This window comes from Elaeis guineensis, chromosome 15 (assembly GCF_000442705.2).
Source record: "Elaeis guineensis isolate ETL-2024a chromosome 15, EG11, whole genome shotgun sequence".
NCBI lineage: Eukaryota > Viridiplantae > Streptophyta > Magnoliopsida > Arecales > Arecaceae > Elaeis > Elaeis guineensis.
Genome location: NC_026007.2, coordinates 73,908,356 through 73,920,288, shown reverse-complemented (window position 1 = coordinate 73,920,288; position 11,933 = coordinate 73,908,356). Strand labels below are relative to the sequence as shown.

General features: G+C 36.5%; 2 protein-coding genes across 11 annotated transcripts; one reads left to right on the top strand and one right to left on the bottom strand.

Annotated features, from left to right (window-relative positions):
- The first annotated feature begins 1,195 nt into the window (after nt 1–1,195).
- LOC109506678 (uncharacterized) lies at nt 1,196–3,729 on the top strand. Of its 2 annotated transcripts, none has more exons than XM_073249166.1 (3): nt 1,196–1,467; nt 1,561–1,708; nt 3,605–3,729. In XM_073249166.1, the coding sequence occupies exons 1-3, from the start codon at nt 1,356–1,358 to the stop codon at nt 3,696–3,698; spliced, it is 354 nt and encodes a 117-aa protein (XP_073105267.1). In that variant the 5' UTR covers nt 1,196–1,355; the 3' UTR covers nt 3,699–3,729. The 2 variants fall into 2 exon arrangements, with proteins under 2 accessions (XP_073105267.1, XP_019710796.1); XM_019855237.2 differs by lacking the exon at nt 3,605–3,729 and adding an exon at nt 2,825–2,963 and having other exon boundaries at nt 1,201–1,467.
- LOC105058757 (phenylcoumaran benzylic ether reductase Pyrc5) lies at nt 1,986–9,662 on the bottom strand. 9 transcript variants are annotated; one of them, XR_012137121.1, is made up of 9 exons: nt 9,612–9,662; nt 7,457–7,684; nt 7,252–7,386; nt 5,963–6,200; nt 5,612–5,815; nt 5,314–5,531; nt 3,141–3,159; nt 2,770–3,027; nt 1,986–2,175 (listed from the first exon to the last, which is right to left on the bottom strand). XR_012137121.1 is itself a non-coding variant. In XM_073249162.1 (8 exons), exons 1-6 carry the CDS (start codon nt 9,645–9,647, stop codon nt 5,365–5,367), a joined length of 1,008 nt encoding a protein of 335 aa, XP_073105263.1. In that variant the 5' UTR covers nt 9,648–9,662; the 3' UTR covers nt 2,771–3,027; nt 3,141–3,159; nt 5,363–5,364. The 9 variants fall into 9 exon arrangements, 6 of the variants coding, with proteins under 6 accessions (XP_073105261.1, XP_073105263.1, XP_073105262.1 ...); XM_073249162.1 differs by lacking the exon at nt 1,986–2,175 and having other exon boundaries at nt 2,771–3,027; nt 5,363–5,531; XR_012137118.1 differs by lacking the exons at nt 2,770–3,027; nt 3,141–3,159.
- Nucleotides 9,663–11,933: the final 2,271 nt, after the last annotated feature.

Sequence of the window (11,933 nt, the reverse complement as noted above, 5' to 3'; positions counted from 1 at the left end):
AGGCCTCAGTTCCATGACATTCTAATTTGGATCAAAAGATATGAACGTTTCAATTTTTATTTCAATTTCTATTGTAAACCAAATACCTATTTACTTGTGTTCGCACATTGGAAACAAGGTTAAGAGCCATTGTTCCAAAGTCTTGTTTCCTTGCTCCATTTTAGAAGTTTTGTATCTCCAAACATCTGAGACTTACCTACGTGATTTGGAACGTGAGATAGCTGCAGTTCTACTAGTTCCCACTGTAGAGTCTTATTCTAGAGGAAAGAGACCTCAAGAGCTTGTCATGAAAGGCCTGCGGCAACTGCTACCAGGTTATGCAAGGCCCTTATTTATGTTTATGAGATGCGAAAGCATATTATTGATAATAGACAACGTGAAAGCATATGAAGAGATTGGTTCTTTTATGGCATATGTCTGGAATCAAATAGCCTTAGGATACCCATTTACACATTTTTATATATGAAGGGGAATCTGTTGATGTTTTATATTGCTTGTATGGTACTCTGCAAGGACCTTCACTAAAGGTTCGCGGTAAATGTCATCCTTGGATGCTCCAATGATCGATCGATTGCACCACATAATCAAAAGTTCTATAATTATAGCAAAAGAACCTTTCTTCCTTCTTCTACCTTATCATAATGGAAGTTAGATAATGCTCCAAATAAATATCAGCAAAAGGTAATAGGGAGCCCCAGTGAAACGTTTGGTAGCGTAGATAACTAGGATGAAGCTGAAAACAATGACAATGTTTTCTAATCAAGTAACTGGTCATAACCGACCACAATTCACCATCTTTTTTTTTTTTTTTTTTTCACGCTTGTGCTGGAGTGGACTTGGTCCAAAAGAACATGTAAATAGTGGATGGTGGATTCGGCTTGCCTGCATTATGATGTCAGGAACTCGCTATAACATTATCATTTTTTGTTTCATTATGTGATCCAATTAATGGTTGGGCCATGCAGAGAAGAAAATCTTAGTGTATTCATTCAAAGTTCCACCAAACGGATGGTGCATGGCTTTTACGAAGAGATTCAACCCACCACGAGAAACAAAGTGGAATTGGCCAACAGAAACGAGGGGTCGCTATCAATCACAGTCCCCTCCTCAGCAACCCTTCACCTACCAATTAGCAAACAACTTCTAAAGAAGTACTATAACTTTTTGAATTGGCAAATAAAGTTATAAAAAACGATTTTTTTTTTTTTTTAATTTTCCTTTTTTGCCTTTTCCTCCGCTACACTGCCGCGAGTTTCCAACTGCTAATCTTCTCATTAATATTTCCTCTCTTCTTCTTCTGTCCTCTTCCTCCATTGTGGAAGAGAGCTCCTCACCTCTTCTAATATCACAGAGAGATGCTCCCCAGAGGCTTTGTTCTGGTCTTTTTCTTCTGGGCTCTGCTCAGCATCATCACCCCAACTCTCATCTTTTGGTCAGCATCGGCAAGGCCCAATCTGGCTTCTCAAGGTAAGGGGTCTTAGTGCAAATTTTGATTTTGTTTTTTTCTGTTGTCTGTTTGTTCTCATTTTTTGTGCTAAAGTTTCCTCCTTTGTATGTTAGGAGAGTCCAGGAATGAGATGAGAACCAGGAGAATGATGGATTCTATAGAGAACGGCCACATAAAGAATAAAACAACAACAATTACACAAGCACCAGCACCGGCACCGGCGCCGGAGCCAGCATCGATGCCAGCAAATGGAACACTGAGGTAATGGAGATTTTTTGATGTATTTATTTATTTATTCTCAGGATGGAGTGAAGGATAGAAGAAGAGAGGAAATCTGGTTGGTAATAAATGGATGCCCGGATCTACTGGAGTTCTTATATAAGATAAGGTTGGATGGATAATTCTTCTGCCATGTTAGAGGGATGGGGTGATTTGTTTTTCCCTATGAAATTCCATTAGAATTGACTGATACAATTTTTGTTAATTCACATTTTCTCATTGCTAATTTTTTTTTTTTTTTAAGAAAAAAGATTCTGAATTGTATTTCATGTCAATGATTTATTCTTTAAAATTTTGTAGCAAATAACTAGAAGAATTTGGAGTGTGCATTGTATTTGATTGCTTCCTTCTGTTATCTCCCATCTCTCCAAATTTATTACAGGGTTCAGTTGAAAGGATCGACTTGTAATTCAACTCATTTGTTCACAGCTTTCCAGAGTAGTTGTACCCTGCAAACACATGATTTGCTCAAAAGAAGAATAATAAACGCGAATACTATAGAGTTTTTTTAATGTGCATATAATTGAGAAGAAAAGCTAGTCTTATTTTTGCAGTTGAGTGCAGCAGGACCCTTTAAAGTATGAAACTGGGATTTCCTCAAGAGAAGAACAGCAAACATCTATGTTATAGGATTTTATAATGTGCATATTATTGAGCAGAAATGCTAGTCTTATTGTTGCAAATAGGTACAGCAGGACCTTTTAAGTGGGAAAAACATAGGAATAAGACTTCCTTGTTGCTGTTGGGGAGTTGTGATAAGAAACAAGTTAAAGGGATTAAGTTAAGACTAATCTAACAGAGGATTTTGGAAGATAGTATTATTAGAAAGGGATTTTGCCTGTTTTTGACAGTTGAGATTGTCACCCATTCATTGGAAAGATGAAATGATACAAGGTGGAGTGGCCAAGGTGGTCACTCCAAGGGAAAGAAGGGGGACAAACAAAAACGAGAGTTTCTATGTAACTAAGTAGGACTTGGGTCACAAATGAATTTTTTAGAAGAAAATATGCCACTTTAAGATCAAGCATTTAGGTCCAACAAACCTTCTATTAAAATATGATCACATTCTGTAATTTCATTGGTGTATCTGATATCCAGATAAAACACAGTGGCCTCTACACCAAATGATGGTTTGGCTTCATAGTTGGTGCCGTCTCCCTCGACAAATATGGAGTATTTTATACCCAGTAAGAAATTACTGCGAACGGGGACTCCGCACCACAGAAAGGCAAAGAAAGCTACTGTAAGGAGAAAACCCCAGAATCCTCCTGATGAGCATTTCTTTTTGAAAGATAAGGGCCCTGATTTACATTTAACATACCCATTTTAATGTTCAGATACCCTAAGATGATATGATACGATGCATAATGCATATAGAAAGAAAAAAGAGGCTACTGTCTTCTGAGATTTTTACCTCTCATATACTCATGGTTCTGCAATGGATAGAAAATTCTAAATTAGAAGATAAGTATTGACCAAAACATATAAGAAGATTATAGTCATTGTTTAAAAAAAAAAAAAAAAAAAAAAAAAAAAAAAAAAAAAAAAAAAAAAAAAGAAGCTATAATTGTGATGAGTGTATATTGTAATGTTTTACGGCATGTAAATCAATTGTTATGAGCTTGCTTATTAGTAAAAACATTATGTAACAGCCCACCATGATTGAGATGATACATGAGAGGGAAAAAGGTTGATTATGAATGCCATTACCTAAACTGAGCACAAGTGAATTGTTAGCCTAAAAGACATCTTGTCAGTCTAAATGTTAACAAATCAACAGATGCATATCAGAATTCCTTAATTGGCTGCATCTAAAGCTTTTGGGAAATTTCTTGTTCACCTTTGATCTTCTTGTGGACCTCTTCTTCTGGGACACAGATCCTCTCCAATGTCTTGCCAGTCTCCTTTCCCCAAAGCGAGACATGCTTACTGTGGCAATAGATATTCATTGGAGGAACCATGTACAAAATAGTGTTCACTGTTCCTGGGTCATCCATGGCCAGCATGCTGTATGTGCCGATAAGTTAAGAAAAACAGCTCAAAATTATGCCTTAACTGTATGATTTGGATACTCTATTCTTATATTGTAGAAGCATCTTGTAAAATTCCGAATGAAGTTCAAGGTGTGTTTTGCACTTTGACATGGCAATACTTCCAGCTGAAAGAGATGCATTTCTACTATAATGTTATTTGATCTAGCATTTATGCTGGTAATTAAATGTTGACTTCAGAAACCTCATAAAGTGGTGCAGCTTGTCTTTATTTCATCTATGGGTTTTTTACTTGCGGTGTTAACCTTGACCATTTTCATTTCCTATTTTTCTTGCCCTTTAATTCAGGCTTTCTAGTTAATGTTAGCTGACCCTAAAGGGTTGGTTCCTTGAAAACTTGATGGGCACTTATTTACATCATCTTTTGCAATAACATTTAAACTAAAAGAAATCACCATAGAATTCAATTAAAACAGTCCTCCATGTACAGTTGCTCGTGGTATTATCATCTTTAATTTCTTACACCTAGTCTATTCTCATCAATGCTCGGTTCAATAGTTGAAAATATTTTAAACATGCCATCATCATTTACCGCGAATAATTGCTAGCCAAGTTCTCACTATCCTAACAAGGTCTGATTGTTTTCAATTCTCACACCACATTCAAGGCAAAGGTTTTAAATTTGATGGGATGGAGATATCTGCATTTCTCCATGGAATGGGAAGCTTTGATGTCCCATCCTGTCCTGATGGCAGTTTTGATCATGCATCCTTATGATATTTTCTATCTCTCCCCCTAGTTTCCTTTCTTTTTTACTTTTCTTTATTTCTTTCTTTTTTTTTTATTTTTCCTTTCTTTCTCTTCTTTTTTTTTCATGTCTCCCCGAGTAGATGGGTTTCGAAGTTTTGACCCCATTTCGATCTCATTTTCTCATAAAAATAGGATGAGGCGACCGGGACGCCCTCCATCCTACCGAGATGTAAAACCTTATCCAAAGCACCAAACTTCAAATCAATTATGGAGAAAATAATGTTAACCTTAAACTAAATTGACCGCAAGTAGATGAGATTAAGATAAATTACAGTCTACCAAACTTTAATGCTAAACAGGAGAAGCATTCACAATCTCTACCAAGCTTGTTTCGGTTGGAGCCAACTGTTTGGGCCTCAATAGACCTAATGCCTCTTGTAACCAAGCCTTTTCTCATTGGAAGAGGTGCATGAACTTCAACAGAGATCCCTCTCGCACTCTTAAAATAATGATAATGAAAATGATCATGATGATAATAATAGTTATAATAGCAATAAAAGTAATGATAGGAGCAATAACAGTAAGAATAATAGTAGCAATAATAGTACCGACATTATAATAATACTAATAATAGTAAATAATAATAAAGAAGGATGGATGTGACTAAGCCTCCCCATTGTCAGGGGGAAAAAAGACACTAAGATTTCATGCTTTGGAACAAATAACATTGAAGATATTTATATACATAACCAAAAGACAGTCAGGAATCCTTTTATATATGTAACCAAAACACAGACAGGAATCCTTTAATATCAAACAAGCATAACGAAAACATCATAAAGGTACCTAAACACATCAGAAGTAAAAGTGGTACTAGCCGAATTAAGAAGTGTACTTTCAGATAAACCGGTTCAGATACTCATCAACGGTAGTGTATTTGACATCAGGATAGAGCTCCGTGGCTTCCACATCAAATGATGGCTCAATCTGAAAGTTTGTATGGTCCCCCTTAATGAAGACAGAGAAGCAGATAGACAGCACGATATTCAACGGAATGGGAGATTCTGAAAGACAATAAGCACCTGTGTTAGGGGATAGGTTTATGATGATCTTAATCTTGAACCTAGATTAAGTTTCTATGCACCTTGGATCTGCTTCAGAACTTGTTCTTCAGGAACATAAACCCTCTCAAAGGTCTTGCCAACCTTCTTCTCCCACAGGGAGACTAGCTCATTGTGAGATAAGGTGTTGGGGGGTGGTCTAAGATGCAGAATCTTGTTCCGTGTTCTTGGGTCATCCACGGCTCTAATGGTGAATGTGCCAATGTCATCTTCGTTCACAAAGATTACTGAAACAAGGGAAATAATGCCAGATTAGCTGACAAATGGCTTCTTCAAATGTGATGATTTTGCCAACTTTCTCTTCACCATTTATGGGTTTTGGTTCTAGCAAACTGACAGAGGTGAACACTGGCAAGACCAAAATAGTTAGTTACCTTTGGTATTCCCATCACCTAAGATAACAACTTTATCCGTGGGAAGACCAGCCTCTCCGGCTTGTCCAATTGATGGAAGGAAGTAACCAGCAAAGAAGTTGGAACAAACAATAGTGTAAGGAATCCCCTCTGCTTCAATAGCACGTCTGATCTGGGCCTTGATGGCAAATGTTGATTTTGCTGGCTCCACAGCATGCACACGATCGACATCATTCCCAAATTCAGATGGGAAGAATCTCTGCAAACTCCAAAACAAAGTTCAGTATAAAATTATTCAAAGAGAAAATAATCCTATTACCAAAGATTGCAAGAATGTAAGCCCATATATAAAGATTCACCAAATTGATTCGCCAAGGATAAATGGAATCCATATATAATTATTGTAAACATAGATGCCTCCACAAGCAGTTTGGCGTCCAACATTTTAGCAACTATCAGTCGATCTTGCATGAATATTCCAAAATATGGCAGACATCGTGCGGCAGTGCAAAAGAATAGAATAATTTAGGGAAAGTCAGAAAGTTATTTGCTGCAAAGAGTTGATGATTCAAACCCTGAAGCCGACCTAGGTATCGATAAGTAGCAACTTCAGAGGGATGGCATGAGAACACCCATACATTTCCAAGAGAAGCAAAAATATCAAACAAATGAATAAGTTTTCAAAACATGCTTCAACGAAACAAAGATTACTAGCTAGCATAATTTTGGATTTATCATGTTGGAATTGAGCAATAAAGTATATCTGACAAAATAAAATGGCATATGTTAAAAGACATGTACCATTAGAAATTAAGCAAAATGATAATGGTCTTTCTGGCAAAGTTCATATTTACTGGAAATACAGATAATGTGTGAATGAAAATTAGCTGCATCCCTGATCCTTCTGATGTTAGTGAGAGTAACATATACCTTCTCGGCGTTTATAAGTAAGTTGTTCTGAAATTATAGTATTTTACATCTGGCAGCAGTTTATGTATATCTTGTTCGTACGCACCCACGCATACACATCCATGTACAAGTATCTAAGGTTGTTATGGTTCACTCGTGCCATTCGTGGGATGGGAAGCACATGGAGATCCGTCTCCCGAAACAATTGAAGGAGGCCGGACAGGAGGGGTTAAAATATTAAAATCATAACCTCACTTTATCAAAAAAAAGTTCAAACCCATCCGAACGTTATAAAGAGGACCTCGTACACAGCGGATGGCAGCGACCAGATTCCATTCTCACAACTAGCAAAATTAAAAATAGAGATCAAAATGAGGAGAGAGGGATGAAGAAGCCCTCGCCTTAATGTTTCCAGCTTCTTTAATTGCGGCGATGATCTTGGTCTGATCGGCCACTTGCAAGAACCCCACCGTCGAGATCACCACGTCCACTTGCTTTATCGCCTTCACCAAGCTCCCATGATCATAAAGATCCCCCTAAAATTGGAAAGAGATACCAATAAAGGCGACAGCTTTATGGGAAATTAGGGTTAGAGTTCTCGGTTACTTGGATGAGGGTGACGCCCGAGGCCTTGAAGTCGTCCAGGAGCTTCGCCTTGGCCGGATCGGAGGGGGCGGTGTCTCTCACAAAGGCGAAGGTGGGGTGACCTGACCGCGCACTCGCCGCCGTGATGAACTTTCCGATGTACCCCGTGCTGCCGATGATCAGGATCTTGCTCTTCTCCCCAGCCATTCTCGACCGTCCGATGATGCTGGCCAAGGAAATAAGCTTCTCCTGCCAAGTATGGAACTGGACAATCTCAGCTATGTCCGGGACCCAGCTCGTTGATGGTAATTTATAAGGGTTGGCTCGAGTAAGCTTACCTCGGTCGGGTAGGCGCGAAAGGATCACGTTGGTAGGTTGGTGTGAAAGATTTTTTGGTTGAATTAGGTCCACACGTCATTCCTGGACCACTTCAACCATCGCTCGACACATCACAGGTTGATAGAGCAAAAAAAAAAAAAAAAAAAAAAACACTGATACAAAGGAAAGAACGGAAACAATATTCATTTAGGTTGTAACCCGGCCCTGCATAAGATCGACGTGCCTTCTTGGTTGCAATTGTCGCCGGACGCTTGCATCCCATTCATTGTTTGTTCTGTTAATTTTGTACATAGAGGGGAGATTTTGAGGGATGGGAACGAAAAAAGAAGGTGGCGCCTTTGTTTCCCAGGAGGTCACCGGCGCTAGACGAGGCCGGCGTTGAAGTCCAGGTAGTCACCAAAGGACGAGGAAGGACGGCGGGTGGTGGTGGTAGCGTTAGAGGGAGGAAGAGAAGGGCTGTTAGTTGGACAGTTTGGGAATGTTATGGTGGAGAGGGAGGGAGTGAGTGCTGCTCTTGTGGAGGTTATAAGAAAGAAGATGAATGAGATGGAGAAAAGGAGAAACACGAAGTTGTGAGCTGCCGGCATCGTACACGGCTTTAGGGGCAGCGGCAAAGGAAGAGGAGTAGTGGAGGTGGAACGGTGACTCAGAAGGCCATCGCTATGGGTGTTTGGATCCACGTCTCAATCGAAATCCCAATTGATTCCGGTTGATCGACGATTTTTAACACCATTAAGTCTGTGCCTTCCCGAGTTTTAATTGAATTGGTCCAAAAATAATGCGATGAATTTGGTACGATTATGAATTATCCATTTGTATAGGATTTTGATGATGTAGAGTTCGCATCAGATGATGCAATGACAAGACTAAGCAGTGTTTAAAAGGTTTTTCGTTGCAGCAAATCATGGTCGGAACTCAAAACCATCGGAATTGATGCTCGTATATGCTCTAGCAAATAGAAGGACAACTTACATCTATTGGGGATGTATTAAATGGTCTATAGAAATAAGTTAAGAGTATTATCAAAATTTTGGTAAAATTCAGCTTCCTTTCCTTTGTTGGCTCAGGTTGCCCCTGCCGATCCTCTCGCCTCTTATAAACAACGCTTTCTTCTTAACTTCTCACAAACTAATCCTTTCATTGCTGGTTAAAAGGGAAAAAATATTTTGCACACCAGCAGAATAATCTTTTTATTACCATTTCAAAGCCATAAAGACCATGTAAATACATAAAACACAAGATTTTTTTCTATTTTTATAAATATATTACATATTTTTAAGAGTAACTGTTTTTCCAAAGGTCATTGGTGCTAACAACTATACTAAAGGCTGAATCTTCTAATATAGATGTTGATTTTATTACCCATGATCTCGTGGCAAAGATATTTTTGTAGGAAGTTATGTGATAAATAAACCTGAGCCTAACCACCAACTATCATCTAAATCAACCATAAGAGGTTGTTTGGTATAAGACCATCCTTGTGATTGTCACACAACAAAAAAAAAAAAAAAAAAAAAAAATATGAAGAAGAAGAAGAAAGAAGTTATACTCCTGATGAGTGTATATTGTAATGTTTAACGGCATGTAAATCAATTGTTATGATTTTGCTTATTGGTAGAATCATCATGTAACAGCCCACCATGACTGAGATGATATATGAGGGGGTCAGAGGGGGAAAAAAAAAGGTTGACTTTGTACCCCATTACCTAAACCAAGCACAAGTGAATTGTTAGCCTAGAAGATATACTTTAGTCTACTTAATGTTCACAAATCAAGGATGCATGTCAGAATTCCTTAATTTGTTGCATCTAAAGCTTTTGGGAAATTTCATGTTCACCTTTGATCTTCCCGAAGACCTCTTCTTCTGGGTCATAGATCCTCTCCAATGTCTTGCTAGTCTTCTTCCCCCAAAGTGAGACGCGCTCGTTGTGGGAATAGATATTCATGGGAGGAACCATGTACAAAATAGTGTTCATTGTTCGTGGATCATCCACAGCTAGCATGGTGTATGTGCCCATGAGTTAAGAAAAATAGCTCAAAATTATGCGTTAACTGTATGATTTGGATTCTCTGTTATTATATTGTGGAAGCATCTTGTAAAATTTCTAGTGAAGTGGAAGGTGTGTTTTGCACTCTGACATGGCAAAACTTCCACCAACCGAGAAAGATGCATTTCTACCATTAAGTTTTTTGATCTAGCATTTATGCCGGTAATTAAATGTTGACTTCAGAAACCTTATAAAGTGGTGCAGCTTGTGTTTATTTCACCTTTGAGTTTTTTTACTTGTGGTGTTAACCTTGACCATTTTCATTTCCTATTTTTCTTGTCCCTTAATTCAGGCTTTCTAGTTAATATTAAATAATTTTAATCCTAAGTTTGGTTAGGATTATGAAAGATGGATAGATGAGGTTGGAAGGATGGATAACCTCCATCACTATTCGATTCAAAAAGTTATAGAGATGATGAATGAAAAATGAAGAATTATCCTTTCACTCTGGCCTACTAATTTGCATCTTTCTGAATTGGAAGAATGCAATGAAGGATGGATGGAGCATTGACAAGTAAATTTTTACAGGGATAAATTTATCTCTCATTAATTTTTTTGATAAAACTATAATATTTCTTCACTTTTTCATTCATATTATTTATATATTTTTTATATATACTATTAATCATATACCATAAAATTTTATTACTAATCATTTTAATTTTAATATATAAGTTTAACAACTATAATTATCTTCTATTTCTTTATTTTTATTTACTAATTTTAATTAACTATTTATATAATATTAATTAACTATTTTAGTTGAATTATAAATTAATTAGTTATTTGTAAAATTAATATACATAACTAATTCATTAATATTTAATTCATAAAATCATTCATTATATTAAGTTAAATTAATATTAAATATTTATATAATTTTTTATATAATTATAGATTATAATGATTATAAGTTTATACCTTGTTTATTTTTTTAGTATTATAAGTGTTATAAATTGATAATAATAATATTTTTAGTAAAAGATAACCTAGTAAAAATGTTATATAAATAACACCTTTCATTTCTTTTATTCCTTTTATGCCAAATAAAAGAGGAGATTATTTCTATTCATCTTTCCATGTTTAACCAAACATATGAAAGGATGGATGGAAGATCCATTTCATCCATCCATCCATCCATCTTTCAATACATCTTTCATATCAAACAAAGAGTAAAGGGTTGGTGCCTTAAAAACTTAATGGATAGTTATTTACATCATCTTTTGCAATAACATTAAACTAAAAAAAATCATCATAGAATTCGACTCAAACAGTCCTCAATACACAGTTGCTAGTGGTATTATTATTCTTTAATTTTTTACATCTATTCTATTCTCATCAATGCGTGGTTCCAGAGTTGTAAAAATTTTAAACATGACATCATCATTCACTACAAATATTTACCAGCCAAGATCCTAACAAGATCTGATTGCTTTCGATTCTCATATGACATTCAAAGTAAAGGTTTTAAATATGATAGATGAAGGCACCTCGATTTCTCCATAGAATGGAAAGCTTTGTTGTCCTATCCTATTCTGATAGTGATCTTGATCATGCATGCTTCTAATATTTTCCATGCCGTCCCCCCCCCCCCACTTTCTTTCTTTTCTTTTCTTACTCTTTCTTTTCTCTTTCTTCATGTCTTTCCCAAGTTCCAATCCTATTCTGATTTTATTTTCTCATAAAAATAAGATAAGACAACTAGGACACCCCCCGTCTTGCTAAAAAGTAAACTCTTGTTCAAAGCACAAAACTTCAAACCAGTTATAGGGAAAATGATGTTAACCTCAAACTAAATTGACTGCAAGTAGATGAGATTTAGATAAATTATAGCCTAGCAAATTTTAATACTAAACAGAAGAAGCATTCACAATCCCTACCAAACTCTTTTCGGTTGGAGTCCACTGATTGGACCTTAATAATCCTAAGGCCTCTTGTAACCAAGCCTTTTCTCGTCAGAAGAGGTGCAGAGGCCTCTCTCTCTCTCTTAAAATAACGATAATGATAATGATCATGATAATAATAATAGTTATAATAGCAATAACAGTCATCATAGTAGTAATATCAGTAAGAATAATAGTAGTAATAATAGTAATGACATTATAATAATA

Excerpts from the sequence above, each read along its gene's own strand:
- LOC109506678 (XM_073249166.1), top strand. The coding sequence starts at position 1,356 with ATGCTCCCCAGAGGCTTTGTTCTGGTCTTTTTCTTCTGGGCTCTGCTC. Across the intron at positions 1,468-1,560 it reads GCCCAATCTGGCTTCTCAAG|GAGAGTCCAGGAATGAGATG; the intron begins GTAAGGGGTCTT and ends TTTGTATGTTAG. Across the intron at positions 1,709-3,604 it reads CCAGCAAATGGAACACTGAG|ATCCTCTCCAATGTCTTGCC; the intron begins GTAATGGAGATT and ends TCTGGGACACAG.
- LOC105058757 (XM_073249160.1), bottom strand. The coding sequence starts at position 9,647 with ATGACCCAGAAGAAGAGGTCTTCGGGAAGATCAAAG. Across the intron at positions 6,201-7,251 it reads AAGAAGCTGGAAACATTAAG|AGATTCTTCCCATCTGAATT; the intron begins GCGAGGGCTTCT and ends TGGAGTTTGCAG. Across the intron at positions 5,816-5,962 it reads AGGTGATGGGAATACCAAAG|TAATCTTTGTGAACGAAGAT; the intron begins GTAACTAACTAT and ends CCCTTGTTTCAG.